This window comes from Lactuca virosa, chromosome 8 (genome assembly GCF_052849685.1).
Source record: "Lactuca virosa cultivar CGN04683 chromosome 8, Lactuca_virosa_CGN04683_v6, whole genome shotgun sequence".
Lineage (NCBI taxonomy): Eukaryota > Viridiplantae > Streptophyta > Magnoliopsida > Asterales > Asteraceae > Lactuca > Lactuca virosa.
In genome coordinates this window covers 110,476,238-110,503,069 of record NC_136433.1, presented here as the reverse complement: position 1 = coordinate 110,503,069, position 26,832 = coordinate 110,476,238, and the positions used below count along the sequence as shown (strand labels likewise).

At 40.3% G+C, this 26,832-nt stretch overlaps 1 protein-coding gene and 1 long non-coding RNA gene across 2 annotated transcripts; one reads left to right on the top strand and one right to left on the bottom strand.

Annotated features, from left to right (window-relative positions):
• The first annotated feature begins 8,323 nt into the window (after positions 1-8,323).
• LOC145130723 (uncharacterized) lies at positions 8,324-8,737 on the top strand. The gene has a single exon (XM_079065498.1). It carries the CDS (start codon positions 8,324-8,326, stop codon positions 8,735-8,737), a length of 414 nt encoding a protein of 137 aa, XP_078921624.1.
• A 2,318-nt stretch (positions 8,738-11,055) lies between these two features.
• On the bottom strand, positions 11,056-14,076 carry LOC145134894 (uncharacterized). Its single transcript, XR_013719412.1, has 2 exons — positions 13,564-14,076; positions 11,056-11,290 (listed from the first exon to the last, which is right to left on the bottom strand). It is a non-coding gene; the product is annotated as an uncharacterized LOC145134894 (long non-coding RNA).
• Positions 14,077-26,832: the final 12,756 nt, after the last annotated feature.

Below are 26,832 nucleotides of genomic sequence, written 5' to 3'. Positions count from 1 at the left end.
CATTGGGTTTCCTTTTAACTCCCTTCGTTGGAGATTGAGCAGGTTTATACGGACCAACCTTCCCCTTGCGTTTACCCCCTTCTTTGGCTTCTCAGCCTCATCAATAACCTTTTGTATCGCATCTGTCATTGGTCGTGGACCAGAAGCCGGTAGATGACGATATTCTTGGATAATTTCACTCGCTGTAGGAACTTTGCGAAGCATTGTCTCTGGGATGGATCCGATGAATGTGAATCTTGAAGTATCAGCCAAGATGATGTTGGTGGTGTGGAAAATCTGAATAGAAATCATACCGGAACCCTCAATGACTGAGATGTTGAACCGATCAATAGCCCTTTGAACCACCAGAGTCCAAAAACGAGCACAGGAAATCTCGTTGTATCGTGTAGTCGAAAGAGTACTCTGGACCAGTTGAGCCCAAAGCACAGTCCCATAGTCAAGATTGACCCCTGAGTAAATTTCGTACATTATCTTCATAAACAGCTTGCTTGCACTGTCTGATCCGGTTACCCTCTCAGAGAAGCTTTTGAAGATGAGGGTAAACAACCCATTCCACATTGGTGGCAGATTTGGCTTCTTGAATTTAGAGACGACGGTCAAAACCTCCTTGTATCCCATTTGGTAAAACATCTCCAGGATTGCTGAGTTGGGGATGGATTATGGATCGATTAAATCATACCCTTGTGGAAGCCCTAGCAGGTTACAGAATCATGACTTGGTGATGTGGTTTTTCTTGTTGTTGACTTCAAAAGTGATCTGTTCTTCCCCTTTTTGATAGCTTGCAGTAGAATACGCCTTGGACAGATGAACCAAGCGTACGATTTTTGATTTCGATAGTGCGATGACCAGTGGTGAATAGCGGAGACACTCGATGATAGGTTGAAGAAAACCATCGTACTTGGCAAGATCAAGGTCCATAATGAGATTTTGGTTAGCCTTGATGTTGAGAAGTGAGGATTGAGCCATTTGTTCTTCGATGGAAGGGGTTTATGAGGATGCTGCCATGGATGCTTAATGGAGAAGGAGATGAACAGTAGAGAGAGAAATTGTCGGGAGTATTTTGAGGTGTTTTGAAAGTAGTAATGAACATTGAAACATCGAAAACCCTTCATACCATTTGATAGTAGAGAGAAATCTGGCGGTTAGTTGTATCAAAACACTGAAAAGTCGCCTAAAAAAGCGTGAGTGACAGCTGTGACGTGAGGTAACGTGTGTCAGGGGCATGACATCAGCGTCAGTTTCAAATTTTCATGCGTCCAAATCTTATCCTTTTAATATGTTGTTTCAGTTACGCCCTTTCGCAACCGATCCAGTTACACCATTTCGCGATTAATTGCCATTAATTGTTCTGCGAAACTGAAAGTAATCATGAGTACCACGAACCAGACTTTGGAAAATCACAAGGATCTTCGTTCGAGAGTGTGCCAAAGATAAAGAAATAAATCAACATTATTATATGGGATTCTAGTGATGTCTGTTAAGAAATAAAGCAGATGGATCCCGGGCAATGATCGCTTCCTTCAGAGTCAAGAGAGACTCTAAAGTGTCTGTGTGGTGTCCCGTTGAATTACAATCATCTGTTTGTTGAGAAACGGTTAAAGGCTTCTTTTCATTAAGCTAAAAGGGTGGCTTCATCTTCAACCAAACTACAAAACTTGACATAAGTCTGAACGTTAGGATGAAGTACTTGTCTGACCAGTATAGTCATAAGAACAAGTATGCTTTGGAATTATTTTAAATGACTTGGATAAGTATAGAAATCTAAAGAAAAATAAAAACTGGATCTATTGGGAAGAAACGTCTTAGGACTAGAACATTTCATTAAGATCGCACAAAAATAAAAGGAGATTTCATGGTACTGACCACGAAGGTAGACATTCGTTAATTCCTTGGTGAAAAAAGTAGAATAATTTTAGTGTTCACCGTCAATTCTTAAATATGTGTTGGATTTTGGGTTTCACTTAATTCGTGGTTATACCGAATTGAAGATCATAAACACAGATGTTGTGTAACCGTAAACCTCAGTGGTAATGTCTGAGAGTCTCAAGGGTTACGTTCGTGATTGCGAAAGTGATGGAGAAGTAGTGGGAGATGGTTTCAAAGAAAGATGTACCTATGCTATGTGAAACTGACCAACCAGTCAACTCTTAACTCAATGTGAGAAGAGTAAGGTAGCTCACGACTTATGTGAATTAACAGCCTAATTGGGAAGAAACGATTGGTGTTATCGATTCATTAAGGCTTCAACATAGAGTCTTAGAGGCTTCAGACAACATATGGCAGCATGCTTCTAGGGACACTTAACTAGTGCATAGATTAGGAAATTTATACCTGCCCCATCATTCATAATTAAGATCAGCAAGATATATGCCTTCAAACTTGCTCAATTATCTAATATTTTTGGTATTTTTGAATATTTTATGAAAAGAAATAAGTAATGAAAATAAAGAAAATATTTTTGTATTTTTGTTTTTCTGAAAAAGAAATAAAAACAGAAAGAAATAAAATATTTTTGGATTTTCGATTTTCTGAAAAAGAAATAAAAACATAAATAAATAAATAGAAATAAAGAAAATGTACAAAGGATACATGAAGTTTCGAACCACGAATGAACAGTAGACTGCGAGTCACTACGAACATTCGCACCAATTCGCAGTGTGAACAGTGGACTGCGAGTCACTGCGAACGTTCGCACCAATTCACAGGTCTATCAAAACCTTATGAATGCGAAGGTGGTTTCGGAACAGATTCAGCCTCTATCATTCATAAGCCTTGAAGAATGCGATTAAAGGTTTGTTCAGGCAAGGCTTTCGTGAAGATGTTAGTAAGCTGATCAGCAGATCTAACAAAGTGTATCTCGACATTTCCATTTTCCACATGATCTTTGATGAAGTGATACCTTAGTTCAATGTGTTTGGTCTTGGAGTGTTGCACTGGGTTGTGACATATGCGAATGGCGCTTTCAGAATCGCCATACAAGGGAATTCGCTTTATATTAATGACATAGTCACGAAGCTGACTTTGAATCCAGATAACTTGTGAAGTACAAGAGGCAGCGGCTATATACTCTGCTTCAGCAGTTGATAGGGAGACGCAAGTTTGCTTCTTTCATTGCCAACTAACAAGTTTCCTATCAAGAAATTGACAACCTCCCATTGTACTCTTTCGATCCAAACCACAATCTCCGAGATCAGCATCGGAAAACGCTTGCATAAAGAAACATGAGCTTGATGGGTACCAAATTCCTAGCGAGGATGTTCGTTTGAGATACCTGAAGATATTCTTAGCAGCAGTCATGTGGGGTTCGCGAAGATTCTCTTGAAACCTAGCACAATAGCAAACAGAAAACATGATGTCGGGACGACTAGTTGTTAGATACATCAATGAACCTATCATTTGACGATAGAGTGTCATATTAGCAGCTGGTTTGTCCAGAGACGGTGTTAGTTTCGTTCCGAATGCCATTAGAACTTTCACCTTCGAATCTCCCACCATTCCAAACTTAGCAAGTATGGTCTTTGTATAAGCCTCCTGATTGATAAAGATACCTTCCTGACTCTATCTTATATTCAAACCAAGGAAAAAGTTAATCGGACCCATGGAGCTCATCTCAAACTTAGTTTCCATCAACTTTCGGAACTCAACAGTTAAGCTGGGATTAGTTGATCCGAAGATGATGTCATCAATGTAAATTTGGACGATCATCAAGTGGTCACCATCTTTCTTGCGAAATAAGGTTGGTTCGACCGATCCTTGTTTAAATTTAGCCTGATTTAAAAAGCGAGTAAAAGTTTCGTACCATGATCTTGGAGCTTGCTTTAGACCATAAACTGCTTTGTCCAGAATTCATGTGAGTTTTGTTACGATACTTAGATATTTACATTATGTATCCTAGTATGTTAGGCTGTGGTTATGTTTTTAGGAAGATAAACTAGTTAGTCAGTTGCTTGTTCTGTTGGGTAGTTGGTTATCTGTTAAATATATATCGACATATCTTGTGGAGAGTTAAGGGTGGTCCAACTTTGTGCTGAAGGCCAAGATACTTAGGGCAGACCTACACCCTGTTGAAGGCCAAGGGCAGACCAACTTTATACTGAAGGAAAAAAGGGGCGGACCAGTTTTGGGCTGATGTCCAATGTTTGTATTGCATGTAATGTGTTGTTTTTGGTATTTTGGGGAACTCGCTAAGATTTGGCTTACAGTTGTGGATTAAATGTTTCTGGTACTTCAAATAATCATGGGAAGGCGAAGGTGTGACTGTACACACTCATGAACAGCTTTTGTATTTTATGATTCCGCGTTTATTTTATCATACTATGATTTTAGGATTTTTATCTTTTGCGAACAAAGGGTTTAATGGTATTGGTTTATGAAAATGGCATTTTACCTTATTTAAAAATTTAATAATTTATTGTAACAATTAGGACGTTACAAATTCGTATTAGAGCCCGGTTTGAGAGATTTGGATGAACGCCCATGTGATTCCAAACTCAAACTAGGATCTGAGAATTTTACAAACTATTTCAAAAAGATATTTTCATAAAAACGAGAAAGAGACGCGATGTGTACAGTTAGGTGGAGCTCAAAGGAAAGTGATCTCCCAAAATATCAATACTTGTTATATATATATATATATATATATATATATATATATATATATATATATATATATATATATATATATATATATATGCTGATACGTGAACTTTTAGAAATATATGTTGGTAGATATGCTAAGGATCCCTTTAGGAATTTCATGATAGAATTGCCAAATAATTGTGATGCATTGTAGCCTAAGAGATTGCTTGTTTTGTGCTACTTGAATTTTAGACTAATATTGTTAGTCACTAAGTGTATGATTTAGAGTTGTACATAATTAGGATTCTATAGGATTAAGAAACTTGATTTAGCCTTACTTCTTGTTCCTTGTTTGGTTGTGGACTTAGGGTAGAATCATTTATCCAAATGCCTATCTTACCGGGTATTACGTACAACTTGTATACATGATTTGACCATCGATGTTAGTAAAGACTTCTAGCGGTGTGGGAGCATGGTCGGAAAGAATCCTAGGATGAGAATCTAGGAAGTTTAGTTTGTGGTTCTTCTAGGTGCATAGGTGCGTGTTAGTACACCTAACAGTGGTCGAGTTTAGTGACTTAGAACTTTGGCATGATTCATGATACGAATACAGATAAGTGTGGAAGGTAGTATGGGCCATACTACTGAAAGCATGTGATTCGTACGATGATCAAGAAAAATCACAATGCTGCTAAGGAACTGGTACAGACGTGTATAATGTAAGTTAGAACTATGAATTGATTTTGATCTATCTTCTTGTATATTTTTAGTATGGTGATGGCGATAGGTTCAGGTGTGGGCACTAGTGACCCAGGGAGGACAGGTCCGATTGATGCTGAGATTCATGAGTGGATTGCCGATGAGGTATATTTTTCAGTTAAATAGATGATTCCAGAGATTTTCAGATCCATCAAAACCAAATTGGTATCCAAGTTCAATGAGCGCTACGTTGTTGTCATTGATGTTGCGGTTTCTGCAGCCGTTGGTGCTGTTTGTGATGCTGGACACCCAAGAGGTGGTACGATGTCCTACCGTTAGTTCCGTACTATGAAACTCCTAGAGTTTAACAGTGCCAAGGACCCGATCGTTAGTATGAATTGGATTACGGATGTTGATGGATGCTTCTACATGTGTTCTTGTCCAGATAGCCTGAAGATCAGATATGTGTTGAACCTTCTTCGCATGGGAGCAAAGGATTGATGCAACTTAGCTTCTAAGGCCCTTTCTTCTGCTGATAGTGGCATATTGACTTGGGAACAGTTCACCTACATGTTTAGATCGGAGTATGTTTCACTGGTGTAGAGGTAACAACTAGCTTAAGAGTTTTTTTCACTCAAGCATACGATAGAGTCGGTGACCAAGATCACCAATATGTTCAATGAGAGGGAATTGTTTTGCCCTAACTATGAAGCCTCTAAGCAATTTCATATGTCATGTTACTTGAGTATGATCAAGACTGAGATCAGGGAGTTTGTGGAAAACTCCAGGTGTCAAACCTTATCAGAGTTGCAGTCGCAAGCCGGAACAAGGGAGTTATAGTTGGAGAACTAGAGGAGAGAAAAGAGGCAAACCCTAGTGCATTCGTAGTCGGCGACTAAGCGGTTCAAACCCACTGAATCGAGATCGGGAGGAGAAAGAGGTCGTACTTGCATTAAGTACGTGAAGACTCATGAGGATCACTGTCGGGGAGGGTACGAGTGCCATAAATATAGGAAAGAGGGGCACTATGTTAGGGATTGTCCGCAACGTATGCATGTTTGCTTCAACTCTAATCAGATGGGGAATGTGAATGTAGATTGTCTACAACTTATAGCTAGACTAGTGCAAGCTCCAACTCGTGCGACATTGCGGATTAATGACGACTGCCAGGGGAGATATGAGGCCCCTAAGGCCATGGTTCGGACCTATCAGCAGACACCAAAGGAGGCTAGGGCAAAGCCTGATTTTGTTACTGGTTTGTACATATTTATCTTTAGGTTGAATATTCCTTATTGCATGCTTATGTTTATGTGTCTTCTTAGGTACGTTTCTAGTTAACTCATTACCATCTTTAATATTGTTCAACTCATGGGAAATTAAGTCCTTTTTATCTCCTTCTTTTAGTATAGGTTTTCATGTTGCTCTTAGAGCTTTGGATTGCCCGTTGGAGGTTGCTATCACTGACAACCGTACTTTTTCAGCTTCGATTGTTTACAGCAGTTGCGTGTTAGAAATTTTTAATGTGGAGTTTCCAATTGACCTAGTCCTCATTCCAATGGGTGATGTTAGTGTGATTGCGGGAATGGATTGGTTAAGCTAGTTCGGCACCATGATTGATTGCAAGCAACAGTTAGTGGTGGTCCGTACTCTATGTGGGGCAAAGTTAACCATATATGGAGAAAGCACCAAAGTTGATTTTGTTTTTTGCTCTGCTGCAAGGGCTATGAGATACTTACAACATGGTTGTTTGGAATATCATGCATATGTTGTAGACATGCAAGAAGAAAAGAAGAGATCAATTTTCGATATGCCTATGGCCTACGAGTTTCTAGATATGTTCCCAGTGGATTTGTATGGGGTGCCTCTGGAGAGGTAGGTTAATTTCAGGATCGATATGATCCATGGTTCATCTCTGATTACCAAGGCGTCATACCGACTTGCACTACCTGAGATGTAGGGGTTATCCTCATAGCTTCTGGAGCTTTTGGGTAAGGAGTTTATCTGACCAAGTAGTTCGCATTGGGGAGCATTGATTCTGTTTGTCAAGAAGAAGGATGGTTTTGACCGGATGTGCATAGGCTATAGGGAGATGTACAAGCTGGCAGTGAAGAACCGTTGTCCACTTTCGAGGATTGGTGACTTATTTGATCAACTTTTGGGTGCATCTTGGTTTTCCAAGATTGATTTGAGGCAGGATACCATTAGATGAGGGTTAGAGAAGATAATATCCATAAGATGATCTTTTGGACTCGTTATGGTCATCATGAGTTCGCGATGATGCCATTTGGGCTTACCAATGCACCAACAGAGTTCATGGATCTAATGAACAGGGTGTGTAGGCCAATGCTTGTCTGGTCTGTGATTGTATTTATTGATGATATCTTGTTGTATTCTAAGACCAAGGAGCAGCATGTAGAGAATTTGTGGGAGGTTCTTAAGGTTTTGAGGAAGTAGAGGTTGGATGCCAAGTTCTCTAAGTGTGAGTTTTGGTTGTTTGAGGTTCAGTTTATGGGACATGTCGTGAATCAAGACAATATTCTAGTCAACCCCACCAAGATAGAGGTAGTGATGCAGTGGGAAGTTTTGATGACTCCATCTGAGATTCAAAGTTTCCTTGGGTTAGCAGGTTATTACAGGAGATTTATCCAAGATTTCTCCAAGATTGAAATTCCCCTTACCCATCTGACAAAGAAGAGTGTTACCTTTCATTGGCGGCCTGAGCAGCAGGTAGCTTTTGAGAAGTTGAGGCATAAATTATGTGAGGCGTTGGTGTTGACCCTTCCCGAGGGTGTTGATGACTTTGTGGTTTATTATGGTGCTTCGATCATAAGGTTGGGATTTGTGCTCATTCAATGAGGTCGGGTGCTTGCTTATGCTTCTAGAAAACTGAATCCTCATGAGGCTAACTATCTGACTCATGACTTAGAGTTGGGGGGGAGTGGTTTTTTCTCTCAATATTTCGCGTCACTATGTGTATGGCGTCCGTTATAACATTTACACGGATCATAAGAGTCTAAGATATATTTTGGATCAGCCAAATTTGAACATGAGGCAACATATATGGCTTGATGTAGTGAAGGAATACAACTATGAGATTCTGTATCACCTATGTAAGGCCAATGTGGTGGTCGGTGCGTTGATTTGCAAGAGGACTAGCGCACCTATTCGAGATCTCTTCTTGAGGACGACTATCGTGACACCACTATTGGATATGATTAAGGGAGCGCAAGTTGAGGTGATCAAGGAAGAGAATCGAAAAAGTGATAAAATATTTGGTCAAGTTTCAACATTGGATATCGACAGTCGAAGTTCATCGACTCTGCATGGTAGAGTTTGGGTTCTATATTCAGTGTGGGCCCGACATACATTGATGGATGAGGCTCATAAATCGAAGTTTTCGACTCATCCTGATGCCATGAAGATGTATAGAGACTTGCTACACGACTATTGGTGGCCTTGAATGAAGCGAGACATGGATTGGCACGTCAAGAGGTGCTTGACTTACCGGAAAGTCAAGGTCCAACACTAGAGACCTCATGGCAAGTTGCAGCCTTTGGAGATCTCATTATGAAAATGGGAGAAGAGCACCATGGATTTTATCACAAAGCTACAAAACTATGCTAGGGGATTTGATACCATATTGGTTATTGTGGATCGACTGGCCAAGAGTGCTCACGTCGTTTCTAATTTAGGAGAGTTCTTTAGTTGATAGGTTGGCTGACATATATACTCAAGAAGTGGTTGCTCGACATGGAGTGTCGACTTTCGTGGTTTTTGACAGAGACGTTCGCTTCACTTCCAGGTTTTAGAAGAGATTGCACGATGATTTGGGTACTCGGTTATACTTTAGCACAACTTATCATCTGCAGACTAATGTCCAATGTAAGAGAACTATTCAGACTTTGGAGGATATGTAGCGAGTGTGTTTCCTTGATTTTCGTGGGAGTTGGGATTCATACCTTATGTTGGTGGAGTTCTCTTACAACAACAACTATCACTCCAGTATTGATATGCCTCCCTTCAAATTGTATTATGGAAGGAAGTGTCGGACTCTGATTTGTTGGGGTGAAGTTGGAAAAAGATTTATGGAAAGCACCGAGTCTATTCTCAAGCCTACTAAGTTGATTCAGCAGGTACGCGAGAGGCTGCATACTGTGCAAAGTCGACAAAAGAATTATGCAGATCGACATCTATCCGATCTTGAGTTTTAGGTTGAAAATTTCGTGCTTCTGAAGGTGTCACCATGGAAGGGCGTCATCCGATTCCGAAAGCAGTGAAAACTGGGCCCCAGGTTCATTGGATCATTCAAAGTGTTAGCTTGGGTGGGTAAGGTTGCCTACCGATTGGATCTACCTGAGGAGCTCAGCCAGATCCACAACACTTTCCATGTTTCACAACCATGGAAGTGTTTAGCAGATGAGTCTGTAGTAGTGCATTTAAATGATATTTAGGTGGACGAGCGCGTGAACTATGTGGAGAGACCGATTGTAATCTTAGATCGTAAGATGAAGACCTTGCACAACAAGGTAGTGGGATTGGTGAAGGTATAATGGCAGCATCGGAAGGTTGGTTCTGAATGGAATTGAGAACCTAATGAGGAGATGCGTGAGCACTATCCCGAGCTTTTTACGACAACGAATTTCGAGGACAAAATCTAATATAAATGGAAGAGAACTGAAACATACGTTTCTTGGGTATAATCCATTTGGCATTTAACTTATTCAAGTATGGGATTGAGGGTTTTCTTCGGATCGTGGTGAAACATTATTTTTGGCGGCGTGGTACATGTCATTAAGTAGCGACGCGGTCAAGTATAGATTGCGACGCGGAGGCGACTTACATTCAAAACCCTAGGTCTCGAATTTTGTACCCTATTAAAGGGATGTGATGTTTAGGGTTTGCTCATCTTATCCACCCCTTTATCTCAGAATGAAACCATATTCCCCTTGTGCTCTTTGGTGATACTTGGTGCTTTTGGAGGATCTTAAAGGAGAAAGAAGCTCATGGTGCTTGAATTTGTGTGCTCCAACTGAAGTTGCAACCTTCTAGACCTTGTCATGCATAGATCTAGGCTTGGGAAGAAATTTTGGTCCCTTTTGGTTTTTTTCGTTGATGTTCTTAGAGTTTGGGGAACTCCAAAACCATATTCTTGTCCTTGGATGACTTCTGGATTTGTTGAGAGTTTGATAAGTGCATATTTTGAGCTCCTTTATGGGCATGCAATGGTTTTAATTTATTTTTGTAACATTTATTAGTTAGGGTTTACGTTTAGGGGTTGGGTTGGTTGGGAAATGAATAAAGTCACGAACATTATCCATTAAGTCCCTTAGTCAATTCAGATCAAAAGATTTGAGCTTTAAACGTTAAGGGTTAACAACTTAATGGATTAAGTTGTTAGGACGTCAAACGCGACGCAAGTTATTGGGGGACCACGACACGGGCCGCAAAGGCCAATCACGACTCTTTTGGCATTTTGTGACCGCGGAGAGGTCTATGAGTTGACCGCGATGAGGTGGTCGTTGATTGTTGACTTTTATCGTTAATCGTCGAAATTTTGACCAGTTTCATTGTACTTAGATATTTCAATATGTCTCTTGGTATGTTACGATGCGATTATGCTTTTAGATAAATAGACTAGTTAATTAGTTGCTTGTTCTGTTGAGTTGTTTGTTATCTATTAAATATACTAGTTACGTTCAAGGCCCGTGCTAAGCACGACCCACAAAAGGTAGTTTTGGTATTTCCTTCCATTGTAAAAATTTTGAACAAACACAGCCACAAGGTAATTTGGGTATTTCCTTCCATTGTGTGATAGAACATGTTCCAAAAGTATTAATATTGTAATATGATGTTATAAAGGAAAAAAAAGTTAATGATATAATACATAAAAAATGAAAGTACATTGTTATTTCTTCCACTTAGCCCAAAGATCTGAAAGTTTATTTTATGTTTCTCCCAGATGCTTTAGCCTGCATAGTTTTCGGGTCCTGGTGTAGAAGCTTTGTTATGGTAGCTATTGACATTGAAAAGTGCAAAGAAAACCAAATTAAGCCATATCATGCATATAAGAATTATCCAAACAAACAATTAAACCAAAGGAACGGAAAATATATTTCACTTTACTATATTTCAAGAATGAGTTGCTGACCCACCTTAAGAAGCTCAATTACAAGCTCATCATTTTCATTTACTTCATTGTTTTCTCGGAAAAAAAATTACTACCAAATATTAACCTTGTAGGATTCTTAACAATCCGAGAGCACCAAGAAGGTCACAGTCCGACCATTGAACAAAGAAAAGCAAAAATGTGAGGTTGCGATATAAGACATTACCATGGGTATGTTTTCCCCATCATTCTCCCTAAGTAAAACGAAAGTTATGCAAAAAATTCAAAATTCAAGAAAACATAACATAACTTAAGCCAAAGGGCTCTTCAGTTATTTAACATTTACATTGCGTGGGTGTAATTTTAAACATGGGACCTAACAAAATGAAGAATAACAAAAAAAGATACTACAATAAAAAAATATAACTACTTATATACAAACGCATACTCCCTTTTCGAAGAAATTTCATTATCAATTAAGTTCAAAGTTCAAACTAAAATATATTTCATATTGATAACAATGACAAAAAACATAGAGAGATAGTTAACTTGTTAGCCAACGAAAAAGATAAAAAAAGATGAAGAATCTAATATACCTTACCTATAATTTCACCATCAAATTTTGTAAAATCAATCTGCATCATAAGGAAAACTATCATGTTATTCTTTTCATCAAATTTTGTAAAATCAATCTGCATCATAAGCACTTCAAGTTCTGGTTCAGTAGAAATATTTGATCAATATTTGATCAGGATCAATTAACAAAAAAAATTATGATTATAATTTTCATTAAGAAAAAAATTGTATTATACTTAAATGCAAGTATCAACTAATTATTTGGTTGTTCTACTGTTTTAATGCTTTACCTGCTACAAAATCCGATTTAATTTTCTTTTTGGAAAATTTCTTGCAATTTAAAAATCAAAAGTAGTTACAAAACAAACCTTCTTAAAGATTGGGTACTCTATTTTTTTGAAACAGATGCAAGCGAAATGTAATATATACACAAATCAAAAACATGGCAACATGAGAAAAGAATTGCACATTCAAGGGCATTTCAAACTTTGATTTTTTTAATATTAAGATAAATTGTTGGTTTGCAATCACTCCATAAGCACAACATTAAAAGTTGTAAAAATATATGGTAAGACAGATGCATTTAAGTATCTTATGAAAAACAAAAATAGCAACATAGTTTACTGTTTGGCTGATATAGACAAAAGAAAATGATGGACAACAATGGACAGCGAAATCAATTTGTCTGAGAATTTAGTTTTTTGTACAAAGTATGTCATGTATTTTTTTCAAAATAGGATGAAACATGCAGCAAATTAACATAGTTTTTAAGGATTATGTATATAATTCATGTGTCCTAAAATTAAAAGAAAGTATCTCTAACGTTTAGAAGTATTGGACAACAATAAATGAATTGTTGTTCATGAAAAAAGAAAACATGGATCAACTTGCTAGATTTTTGGGTTTTGGAATGGATTATGTTGTTGTTCAAAAAAAATACATACAACATAAACATGCGTTGCCCTAGCTTTTGCACAAAAGTGGGACAATATTTTTGTCCCCACACCTCAGATTAATACATCCATTTTTTATGTCCAAAAAATATTAGGTTAAATGCATGAATAGCAATGTACTTCCATTTATTCGTATATCACATTCAAAGTAGTCTAATTCTATATTGTTTGTGCAACCAACTGTTCAATTTATTTATTGCTTACGTGTTATACCTTTACAATATTTGAAAGCAAATAAGAAAAAGCAACTGAAGAACCATATAGGATTACTTCTTGTCCTTCTTACGTGCTGTCAAAACCGTTTCAAAGGAATTTCATCTACCCTTTTTATACCCTTAACAAGAAAACGAAAAAAAATTGCAATCAGGGGATTTTTTTGAAAACATACAAAACTCTCAGCAATCTATTTCCTCCTGTAGCATTCGGTAATGATACTTAGAATTGAAAAAGATTTATTTGGCAAAAGAAGATATTTAAATTAGAAACTGGAACAACAATGTTTATTTCCTGAACGAAAATCGAGTTTGCAAGATTGGAGAAAAGGGACAAGTCCGAATAGATTTCAACGGGGCAAAAAATTCCATCGATTGGATTAACGGTAACAAGTAAAAAAAACTTGAAAACAAATTAGGGTTCATGTAAATAACATACCAGTGGAGAAGATGATCACGACAGTAGGAATAGTTTTGTCGTTCTTCTTTGATTCCGCATTCAAAACATTTGCGGTCAACAAATGGCGAATTTTTTGTTGGTCGCAAAATCAGGCTTTTACGTTTTTTGGGGAGATATGTTAGGCCTTTTATTGGAGATGAACCGGTAAGTGTGATTGGAAAGATCGAGAATCGATGGGTACTTCGATTTGCAAATGGGAAGACGTTCAATGGATGCGTCGATCGGAAAGAGGATGTAATCGGCATTTTGGTATATTGAGTCGTTCGGATAATAGGTTACGTTGCAGTGTTGGAACCCTATTAATTTATTCTAGACGACATGAGAAAAATAACATTTTTATATATAATAATGAGATGTCGACATATCTTGTGGCGAGTTAAGGGCTGTCCAATTTTGTGTTGAAGGCCAAAATACTCAGGATGGACGAGCTTCATGCTAGAGGCTAGGGGCAGACTAGTTTTATGTTGAAGGCAAAAGGGACAGAGCAACTTTAAGTTGAAGGCAAAAGGGGCGGATTAATCAGGCTGAAGGCCAATGTTTGTATGCTTTCATGTAATATGTTGTTTATGGTATTTTGGAGAACTTACTAAACATTGGCTTACAGTTGTGGATTAAATGTTTCAGGTACTTCAGATGATCGTGGGAAGACGAATGCGTAACTGTACATATTCATCAACAACTTTTGTATTTTATGATTTCACGTTTATTTTATCACACTCTGATTTTGAGATTTTGTCTTTTGGGAACAAATGATTTATTGATATTGGTTTATGAAAATAACATTTTACCTTATTTAAAAATTAAAAAATTGGGACAATACAAAAATAGCACATATATTTTGGTTTATTAACAAAAAACCATCATTAATATTTTTTTACAATTTAACTATCAAAACTTGTTATTGTATGTGGTTATCTGAAAATGAAGCTCAATTGCAAATAATAGTCATTTCAATGGTTAAAAAAAAGTATGACTTTTTTGTTAATAGAGTAAAAGAGATTTTTATGCAGATTTCCTTAAAACTGTCATTATATATTTGTTTATTTAATTTTTCTTTTGCCAAAGAATGGAAAGATTAGACTTATTTTCTTCATTGCAGTAGTACTTAATAAAACGTTGAAATACCCAAACATAAGTCGCTTAAAATATAAATAAAAGCACGAGTACTAGTTAACCATCGTTCATCCAAGTGCGAGTAGATTTGAAGCAAATACCATGATGATAAAATTTCTCAAGGCAATGACAAATATTTTACGTAAAGTGGGTGAAGATTGGATTCATAAAAAAGACTAGTGACTTTTATCATCGGGTCTCTATCCACTTTTCTTTTGTTTGTTGGAACTTAATTGTCATTCCTGAGTATTCAAACTCATATCTCACATGATCATATTTCAATTAACCATCTTCTATTGCAATTACTAAAAATTCTACTCGATAAGTCATATATCATTGTTTTATTAGCAACTTATTTTGAACAGATATAGAATATGCCTTACTTAAATCATTAGAGCTTTAGAGTTTTGTGTTATTTATTGAGTTATCTTTAATAAAATAGTTGATAACTAAAAAGTTAGCCCGTAGTTTATAAACTAACCGATAAAAAATACTAGCATTTAGTAAAAAAAAAAATAGCTAATAAGTTAATTAGCAAGTATAAAATGACAGCATATGTGTTTATTATAATTAATAAAAAAGTAAATTACAGTTTTGGTCCTTGTGGTTTGGTTAAATTCGTACATTCAGTCCAACCTTCGAAAATTTGACAAGATGCACCATGTGGTTTAAGGAAATTGCATTGGACATCCTCAATCCATTTAAAAAAACTATTTTACCCTTACTTTTATATATTTCTTTTTCTTTTATATATATATATATATATATATATATATATATATATATATATACTTTATTCGAATATATTTTTAACTTTTTTTTATATTTTGTTCGTTTATATTTTTTTGACGTTCTATTTGAATAATTTTTCTAGATTTTTTTTTTTTTGATATTTTGCTCGAATATATCTTTTAATGTTTTTTTTGATCTTTTGTTTTTTTTATATATTTGTAAAGCTTTTTATAAATATTTTTTGTATACAAAATATAAAAAGGTTAGTTAAATGAGAATATAATTAACACATATTACGTATATAATTATTTATTTTAATAGGGTAATTGTATAGGCTAACCGAAATTCAAAACGAGTGTAAATGACTTCGAATTCAATTTTTTAGTTTTATAATTTTTTTTTTACATTTCATTCCGAATGGAAAATGCTAATCAGAATTCACATAACTCAAACACATATGTCAATGTTTTCGAGTTCATTTTTTTTATTTTAAGAAATTTTGTTCGTTTTCGAGTTATATGGTTTTCCAATTAGCTTTTATATAAACTGAAACTCTTTTTCGTATTTCAGTCAGCATATCTATAATCTTATTAAAAATATAATTTTATACCTAATATAATTTAATAATATTCACGTTTAACGAACTTTTTTTATTACATTTTTTACAAAAACTATAAACAAACAAAACGTCAAAAAAAAATTAAAATGTATTAAAACAACACGCCAAAAAAACTAAAAAAAAATTATTCAAAAAAACATCATAAAAATATAAATGAAAAAAATTAAAAAAAATTAAACAGTATATTCAAACACCACACCAAAAAAATGTTTTTTTGCATTTTTCTCGTTTATATTTTTATGATGCTTTTTTGAATATATATATATATATATATATATATATATATATATATATATATATATATATATATATATATAGTTTATTGACGTGTTGTTTGAATACATTTTAATTTTTTGATGTTTTATTTGCTTATATTTTTTGTAAAAAATGTAATAAAAATTTTGTTAAATGTGAATATTATTAAATTAGATTAGGTATAAAATTATATTTTTAATAAGATTATTAGATAGGCTCACTGAAATATGAAAAAGGGTTTCAGTTTATATAAAGGGCAACTGGAAAACCATATAACTCAAAAACAAACACAATTTCTAAAAATTAAAAAAAAATGAACTCGAAAATATTGACATATGTGTTTGATTTATACGAAGGTCAAAGCTCCGGCGATTTCGAAGACGTCACGCCTGCTGCCTTCGGACTGCCGCCTCCGGCCCTTCTTCTTCGGCGGGTGCAAACGCCGGCAGGGCTGAAGATCTTCTCTTCACTGTTCTGTTTATTCTGCATAAAAATAATCGAATCACAGAGGTATTAAGTCAAATTGAAAAATCGGGAACCCTCCGGCGATTTTGGAGACGTTACGACTGTCGCATTCGGCCCTTCTTCTCCGGCGGGTGCATACGTCGGCAGGGCAGAAGGTTTTCTTTTCTCTGCTCTGAGTATTCCTTAATCGTGTGTGTGATCAGCGAAATATCTATGTACTGCTTGGAATCGTTTTTTGGCTTCTCTGGTATGGATCGTTGGAATCATTCAGATTCTTATAGTAATGATCGATATCATTTTCCTCAAAAGAAGGTGTCACAACATATCAAGGTTACCCAGAATTCTCAATCTAATCCCTCTGATTCTTCATTCTTTGTTACAAACTTTCCTGATTACATTATTCCCGCTGATCTGAGACGAGCTTGTGACCGAATTGGTCATGTTACGGATGTTTTTATCTCTAAAAGGAGAACAAATATGGGTAAAAGATTCGGATTTGTTAGATTTTTGGGACATTGCAATAATGATGTGGTGATTAAAAAGCTCTGTGATGTATGATTTGGATATCATAAATTGTATGCTTCTCTTCCTAAGGTTACTAAGACCAAAATTGTTGTAACCCAAAACCGAGAGGTCACGAATCGTACTGATAGACAGGTTTCTCCGGTCAATTCGCATGCTAGTGTAGTTAGAGGTTCTTCTAATGCACATTGTGATAAACCTCATCTTGATGAGATTTTGATTATTCCATGTGGGGATTTTTTAGTTGAGAAGAGAAAGCGGGCATGCCTAGTTAAAGTTAGGGATTATTCTACTTTGCCAAATATTCGTATGCTCTGTTTTGATGAAGGATTTGATGATTTTACAGTGAGATATGTTGGTGGTCTTTGGGTAATGTTAGAATTCAAAGGTAGGGATATATGTCATAATTTCTTGAATTATGAAGGGCTGAGTCATTGGATTGTGGAAAAAAGACATTGGGATAGGAATTTTGTTCCTTTGGAAAGACTTGTCTGGGTGGATGTTGAGGGTGTTCCTCTTCGTGCTTGGAGCAAAGATGCGTTTAGAAAGATTATTGCTAAATGGGGGTCTATTGCTCATCTTGATGAAGATCTCGGTGAATATGTCTACAAAAATCGTCTTTGCATTTTAACTTCTTACCAAGGTATTATTTCGGAGGAGGTGTCGATACGGGTTAATGATATTATATTTACGGTTCGGATTAAAGAAGCACCGGGTTGGTTACCTTCATTTTCATCGGATTTTCCAAAAACAACTTATGAAAATCGTGATGCTCAAGGCCAGTTTGAAGAAGATGAGAGTTTACATTATAAGGATGATAATGATGTTCATTCACACGACCCATTTGGTTTATATGAAACTTTGGAGAACATGCAAAAGGACGAGGAAAGGAACAAGAAGGAACTTAAGCCATGCGGGGGTAATTCTGGTAATGATGTGGTTGATGGTCATGTGGATTTACAAGGGCACATGGGCAAAGAAATTGGGCATAATTTTTCTACTAATGAGCCACTTATGGGATATCTTGACACGGCATCCTCTTCTGTACGCGTTTCAGATGCGGGGCATCCTCCACTGGTGAATCTAAATACCGAAACTGCTATGGGGACTGCCCAAAGTCCGTTGATAGCCCCTGTTTTTTATGCTGTCTATATTACTACAGAAATAGCGAGGGTTGTTCCTCCTGTTTCTGTCCCTGGCGCTGTCGATGCTGATTCCAGTCAACATTTTAGGGACGGTGTAACGCCCCGATTCTCAGGTATTGTTTAAATAAGAATTTAATTGGTTTCAAGGCCTACTCGACGAGTTGGTTGCCATACTCTTCGAGTAGCAGCGGGTTGGTTCGCGTATTTAGTGGCCTACTCGCCGAGTCCATGAAGGGACTCGACGAGTAGGAGCTGGCAGATGAAACCCTAAATCCCGGGGTTGTGCACCCTATTTAAGGAAGCATAAGCCTCCTTTGGCCTCTTTGCAGTCCTTTGAGAGCTCAGAAAACCCTAATTCGTGTGGTGCTTCATTCTTGTGTGTCTAAAGCTTTGGAGAGGAGATCTTTTGAGAAGAAGAGCTTGGAGAACAAAAGGATAGGAGCAAGGAAGTGTGGGAAATCTGAAATCTACCTCAGATAGCATCATTTGGAGGTATCAAGTCGTCACCTTTTCTTCTTTTTCCTTCTAGACCTATTTTGGTTGAGATCTAGGGTTTTTATGGTTTGGTTGAGATGGTAATGTGGGATATCAACTAGATCTGAAGTTGTAACTTCAGATCTGTACCCTTCTTGGGTTCTAGAGTCATAAAGCTCCGAATTTGGTCATGTATGAAGCCCCTTTGAGTATGAAACCCCCATTGTGAGCTTGGATTTGACATTAAGGGCCTTTGTAGCTATGCATGCACGTAAAGTTTGCAACTTTACATGAAAAGCATGCCTTAGAAGCTTGGATATGTAGTTTGGAGCCGCTGCATGGCTCAAATGAGTCTGTATGGCAAAAAGGACTGAAGGGACTCGGCGAGTCGCATGGTCGACTCGGCGAGTCATATGAAGATTGGCATGAACTCGGCGAGTTGGAAGAACAACTCGGCGAGTCCGATGAAGATTGTCGTAGATTCGACGAGTGGATGAACAACTCGGCGAGTCGGTTGAGGTTTCCCCAATTTATGTATGCGCGTGTAACCGTTGAGTTGCAAGAAGGAAGCTCGACGAGTGACCTTAGGGTCTCGATCAGAAACCGAAGGAACTCGACGGGTCACTCAGGTGACTCGGCGAGTGGGTTAGTACTTCGTGGAACTCGGCGAGTAGCCGATGGTACTCGGCGAGTCAAGGTCAACATGGACTGTTGACCTTGACTGTTGACTTTGACTTTGACCAAGGGTCGACTAGTAGGTTTATGGAGTACCTTGTAAGGTTGAGGACTTATGGGTATATTCATACTATGGAAATAGGTGGTGGAGTTTGTGGCAGTGATCCGAGGGTTGAAGTTTATCTACCGAGTCGACTTCTGCAAGGTGAGTTATCCTCACTATATCGATAGGGTCTAAGGCACCAAGGCCGACCCTTTAGTTGTTATTGTTATGGTATGCTACATGTGGATATGATCTGTTAGATCAGAATCAGGATAGACAATATGTTATGCTATTATGATCCGTAGGGATTGATATGTTAGTGACCTGCTAGGTCAGTGCTCTAGATATGAGAGATTGCTATGTTTAGTGGTCCGTGAGATAGATATGTTTGATGTTTGTATATGCCAGTATATGTTAGTTATGCGCACATGGTTATTTGTTTGTTGCTTGGGTTGAGGCGGTCCTGCTTTGTGCTGAAGGCCAACATACCCTATGAGCGGTCTGGGGAGACTGTAGGCCCACGTGGCGGTACAATTATGCCGAAGGCTCGGGACAGATTCAGATTCAGATAGACTGTAGGCCCTGCAGGGCGGTCCAGTCAGGCCGATGGCCCAGTATGCATGTTGTTGATTGTTTATTACTGATATGATATTATCAGTGGGGTATTGGTATTTTGGGGGTAGCTCACTAAGCCCTCGGGCTTACAGTTTTCAGTTTATTGTTTCAGGTACTTCAGGAGATCATGGCAAGGTGAAGGCGTGACCGTACCGCTCCTCATCCTTATGATCTGGTTATTGGGACACTCTGATGAATAATGATTGAAAACATTTTGTAAACAAATACTATTTGGTTTTATTTATGATTGAAAAAGTTTAAATTTGGCGTAAAATGTTTAGATGTTACAAGTTGGTATCAGAGCCTTGGTTTGAGTGAATTGGGGGAAACACACGTGTGAACCCAGTCTCAAATCAAGGAAATTTTCGGAATAAATTCTAATATGGTTTTCAAAATAAAGGATGGAGGAGGCAGAGGGTACGATCAGCCGGAGCCTGTAAGTAAACCCCAAAATACCATACAATTATTGATATTATGATATGTTACAACAGTATGCTAGTTCTAGGCTAGGGATCTTCAGGAATCGCATGATAGACTTGCCTGATTATATGATGCCTACTAGCCTAGGGTTTCTTGTATATGGAATTGACATCATTACTGTAGTCGTTAGTGTAGGCATCACGGCTACGCGTAATCAAGATCTTATAGCCTGAGAATGTTTGATTCAGTCTTCGGATAGGATTGGATATTCGAAAGTCTATTGGGTCCAGTGCTATGTGCGACTAGCCTGCACTAGCACTGTAGGGATTGATGAAAGTTTCATGGATGTGTGAGTTGTGGAAGCTGTGACACCAGTGTCGGGATAGTCGATATTCCTCTAGGAGTGAGGGTTGAGCGCATATTATGTTGATGATATTTTTAGGGCGTTGTGGTGATACTTGAGACAAATATGGGTAGGTGCGGAAGGTAGTATGGGCCCGTACTACTGAAAGCACAGGACCCATACGCGTAGCAAGGAAGTCACAACCCCTAGGGTGGTGGGAATTTATCTCCCGATATATGTTGCTTATCTGATGTCTTGGTTATATTTTCAGTATGGTGGTGACGAGACGTTTTACTACTGGATCCGGGTCAGGATCAGGATCAGGATCAGGATCGGGAGACGGAGGGTCGGAGGTGCCGATAGCACCTGAACCCGTGGTACAGATAGGGACAGAGGAGTTGGATACCAGGATCCGGGAGATTATGCACGATGAGATTGCTGCAGCATTCCGAGCGCAGCTGCCAGAGATATTTGGGTCGATTAAGACCGCGATGGTTGAGTACTTTGATGAGCGATATGCAGCTCTAGCAGACACAGCTGCCGCTGCAGCCACATCGGCTGTAACTGCGGCAGGGGTTGGAGGAGGAGCCGACAGGGCCTTCCAGTACCGGGACTTCGATAACACGAAGCCCCTGACGTTTGATGGTACCCAGGATGCGATCAGGGCTATGAGGTGGTTATCTGACGTGGAGGGATGTTTCTTCACGTGTTCATGTCCTACTGACCAGAAGGTCAGGTGTGCCCTGAACCTGTTGAGGCTTGGGGCAAAGGACTGGTGGAGATTGACGACAGGGTTGTACACTGATGATCAGCGAGCTGCTGTTACTTGGGAGCAGTTCCGGGATATGTTCCGCACCCGCTACGTTCCACACGTTGAGCGGGAGCGGCTTGCTCAGGAGTTTTTGACATTGAGACAGGATGGGGAGTCAGTGATGGAGATCACTCGTATGTTCACGGAGAGGGCTATGTTCTGCCCGGAGTTTGCTTCAGAGCAGTCTCAGATGGCTCGTTATCTGAGTATGCTCAAGACTGATATTCGACAGTTTGTTGCTACGAAACGTTGTGAGACCCTTTTGGATCTTCAGGAAGCCGCGAGGCGGCGCGAGTTGGAGATAGAGCTGCAGTTGAAGGAGTAGCGTCAGGTTCCGGCACAGTCTCAGCCGGCACCTAAGCGGTCCAAGACCGCTGATACTCGGACCGGGGGTCAGCAGAGCCGCACTTGTGGAAAGTGTGGCAGGGGTCATTCTGGGATTTATCGAGCTGGAGGTGGTTGCCAAAAATGTGGCAAGGAGGGGCACTATGCCAGGAACTGTCGCCAGTCCGCCCCTCCAGCAGATATGAGGATTTGTTATCATTGTCATCAGGTTGGTCACGTGAAGACCAACTGCCCGCAGCTCGCCGCCAAGCCGACGCAGGGATCCGTACCGACTACTTTGAGGATGGGAGATGGGAGGCCAGTCAAGGTGGACCCTCCGAACTCTTAGGGGCGTGCCTTCCAGCTCACGGCCGAGGAGGCCAAGGCAGCACCGGATGTGGTTGCTGGTATGTTTCTATTTTCTGTTTCAGTTATTATATATGTGTTATGCTTATCGGTGGTACCTGTGTTTAGGTACGTTTTTAGTAAACTCCTTTCCTACTTTGGTTTTATTCGACTCGGGGGCGAGTCGGTCGTTTGTATCTCAGACTTTTAGTAGAGAGTTCAATGTGTCGGTAGATGAGCTTGAGTGTCCGTTGCGAGTTTCGATCGCCAACGAGCACGGGATTTCCGCTTCTTCGGTTTACCGGGGATGCGAGCTGGAGATTTTCGGGGTATCATTCCCGATAGATTTGATTCATATTCCCATGGGGGAAGTATGTATGATAGTAGGGATGGATTGGCTCAGCCGGTTTGGCGCCATGATCGACTGTGAGGGACAGCGAGTAGTAGTTCGAAACACAAGTGGGGGAGAACTGGTGGTATATGGTGAGGGCACAGAGTAGGATCAGGGTTTTGTTCGGCCGCCAGGGCACGACAGTATATTCAGCAAGATGTGCAGGTTATTTAGCGTGTGTGGTGGACACGCGGGTCAGGGATCAGACTTCAGTTTCAGAGGTCCCGGTGGTTAGAGAGTTTGCTGACGTGTTTCCAGAGGAGTTACCTGGAGTGCCTCCGGAGAGGCAAGTGGAGTTCAGGATTGATCTGGTGCCAGGTGTGGCCCCTATCGCTAAGGCGTCGTACCGACTGGCACCGACAGAGATGCAGGAGTTGTCATCTCAGTTGCAGGAGCTGTTGGGTAAGCAGTTTATTCGTCCGAGTAGTTACCCATGGGGAGCACCGATCCTCTTCGTCAGGAAGAAGGACGGTTCGCACAGGATGTGCATCGACTACAGGGAGTTGAACAAGCTAACGGTGAAGAACCGTTATCCACTCCCAAGGATAGATGATCTTTTCGATCAGCTGCAGGGTGCATCTTGGTTTTCCAAGATCGACTTGAGATCCGGGTATCACCAGGTCAGGGTGAGGGAGGAAGACGTGGAGAAGACCGTGTTTCGGACTCGTTATGGTCATTACGAGTTCGTGGTGATGCTGTTTGGGCTCACCAATGCGCCGGCAATGTTCATGGATTTGATGAATCGGGTCTGCAGACCGATGCTCGATCGCTCAGTCATTGGGTTCATTGATGATATCTTGGTGTATTCCAAGACCCGAGAGCAGCACGAGGAGCACCTCAGGGAGCTGCTGGAGGTTCTGCGACGAGAACGGCTGTATGCCAAGTTCTCGAAGAGTGAGTTTTGGTTACGAGAGGTCCAGTTTCTTGGACATCTCGTTAACCAGGAGGGGATTTTGGTCGACCCGGCCAAAGTCGAGGCGGTTATGCAGTGGGAGATTCCGAAATCTCCCTCAGACATCAGGAGTTTCTTGGGATTAGCAAGGTACTACCGGAGATTCATTCGAGATTTTTCCAAGATTGCAGTACCCCTCACTCGTCTAACGAGGAAGGGGGTGGATTTCTGATGGGGCCCTGAGCAGCATAGGGCATTTGAGACCCTCCGGCGATGTTTATGTGAGGCGCCAGTGTTGACGCTCCGCGAGGGAGTCGAGGATTTCGTAGTATTTTGTGATGCGTCCATCATAGGTCTGGGGGCGGTCCTCATGCAGAGGGGACGGGTGATAGCCTATGCATTGCGGCAGCTGAAGCCGCATGAGACGAGATACCATACGCACGATCTTGAGTTGGGAGCGGTGGTATTCGCTCTCAAGATTTGGAGGCATTATGTGTACGGGGTCCGATGTACTATATACACGGACCACAAGAGTTTGAGGCACATCATGGATCAGCCGAATCTGAATATGAGGCAGTGCAGGTGGCTGGATGTAGTCAAGGACTATGATTGTGAGATCCTTTACCATCCTGGTAAAGCGAATGTGGTTGCGGACGCTTTGAGCCGCAAGTCAGCTGGGTCTACTAACCCAGCAAGGTGTATGAGGATAGCGGTGGATTCCCCGCTTGTGAGTTTGATTAGGGATGCTCAGGTTGAGGGCATGAAACCAGAGAACTGGAAGTTAGAGCGGATTAAGGGCGAGAGCACCCGGTTTGTTCAGGATAGCCGCGGATTATTGACCCGACACGGTCGGGTTTGGGCTCCGATGTCCGGAGGGGTCCGACAGACAGTGATGGAGGAGGCTCATAAGTCTCACTTTTCTATACACCCGGGGGCCACCAAGATGTACCGGGATTAGAGTTTGAGCTACTGGTGGCCATGTATGAAGCGGGAAATCGCTTGGTATGTTGAGAGGTGCCTGACCTGTAGAATGGTCAAGGCCGAGCATAAGAGGCCGCATGGTAAGCTGCAGCCTCTGGAGATTCCCATGTGGAAATGGGAACAGATCACGATGGACTTCATTACGAAATTGCCGAGGACGGTGAAGAGGTTCGATGCTATATGGGTCATCGTGGATCGGTTGACCAAGAGTGCCCATTTCTTGGCCATACGAGAGAGTTCGTCGGCCGAGAGATTGGCCGATATGTACGTCAGCGAGATTGTCTCTCGCCATGGGGTTCCAGTCTCCATTGTTTCCGATCGGGATGTCAGGTTTACTTCCCATTTTTGGCAGAAGTTCCATGAGGAACTGGGTACGCGGCTGCACTTTAGTACAGCGTTCCATCCGCAGACCAATGGACAGAGTGAGCGAACCATTCAGACCCTCGAAGATATGTTGAGGGCGTGCATCATTGATTTCGGTGGGAGCTGGGATTCCCATCTACCGCTTGCAGAGTTCGCCTACAACAAACAACTATCATTCCAGTATTGGCGCCACGCCTTTTCAGCTGTTGTGTGGTCGGAGATGTAGAACCCCGGTCTGTTGGTGTGAGGTTGGACACAGAGTGATGGGTCGGACGGAGGTAGTGTTGCAGACTACCGAAAAGATCCAGTAGATCAGACAGCGGCTGCAGACCGCTCAGAGTCGGCAAAAGAGTTACGCTGATAGACGCCGATCAGATTTAGAGTTTCAGGTTGGTGACATGGTACTTCTGAAGGTCTCGCCCTGGAAGGGTGTGATCCGCTTCAGGAGGAGGGGAAAATTGGGTCCCCGTTATATTGGGCCATTCAGGATTATTGCCAGGGTTGGCAAAGTGGATTATAGGCTTGAGCTACCGGAGGAGCTCAGCCGAATTCATAGCACGTTCCATGTTTCGCAATTGAGAAAGTGTATTATGGATCAGGAGGCAGTAGTATCGCTGGATGATATTCAGGTCGATGAGCGTCTGAATTACGTAGAGAGGCATGTAGCCATCTTTGAAAAGAAGAAGAAGATTTTGCGGAACAAAGAAATACCTTTGGTAAAAGTGCAGTGGGAGCATCGGAAAGGATCCGAGTGGACATGGGAGCCGGAGGCGGAAATGCGAGAGCATTACCCGGCGTTGTTTATTCCAGCAGACTTCGAGGGCGAAGTCTAGTTTAAGTGGGGGATAATTGCAACGCCGCGATTCTCAGGTATTGTTTAAATAAGAATTTAATTGGTTTCAAGGCCTACTCGACGAGTTGGTTGCCCTACTCGTCGAGTAGCAGCGGGTTGGTTCGCGTATTTAGTGGCCTACTCGCCGAGTCCATGAAGGGACTCGACGAGTAGGATTTGGCAGATGAAACCCTAAATCCCGGGGTTGTGCACCCTATTTAAGGAAGCATAAGCCTCCTTTGGCCTCTTTTCAGTCCTTTGAGAGCTCAGAAAACCCTAATTCGTGTGGTGCTTCATTCTTTTGTGTCTAAAGCTTTGGAGAGGAGATCTTTTGAGAAGAAGAGCTTGGAGAACAAAAGGCTAGGAGCAAGGAAGTGTGGGAAATCTGAAATCTACCTCAGATAGCATCATTTGGAGGTATTAAGTCGTCACCTTTTCTTCTTTTTCCTTCTAGACCTCTTTTGATTAAGATCTAGGGTTTTTATGGTTTGGTTGAGATGGTAATGTGGGATATGAGCTAGATCTGAAGATGTAACTTCATATCTGTACCCTTCTTGGGTTCTAGAGTCATAAAGCTCCGAATTTGGTCATGTATGAAGCCCCTTTGAGTATGAAACCCCCATTGTGAGCTTGGATTTGACATTAAGGGCCTTTGTAGCTATGCATGCACGTAAAGTTTGCAACTTTACGTGAAAAGCATGCCTTAGAAGCTTGGATCTGTAGTTTGAGCCGCTGCATGGCTCAAATGAGTCTGTATGGCAAAAAGGACTGAAGGGACTCGACGAGTCGCATGGTCGACTCGGCGAGTCATATGAAGATAGGCATGAACTCGGCGAGTTGGAAGAACAACTCGGCGAGTCCGATGAAGATTGTCGTAGATTCAACGAG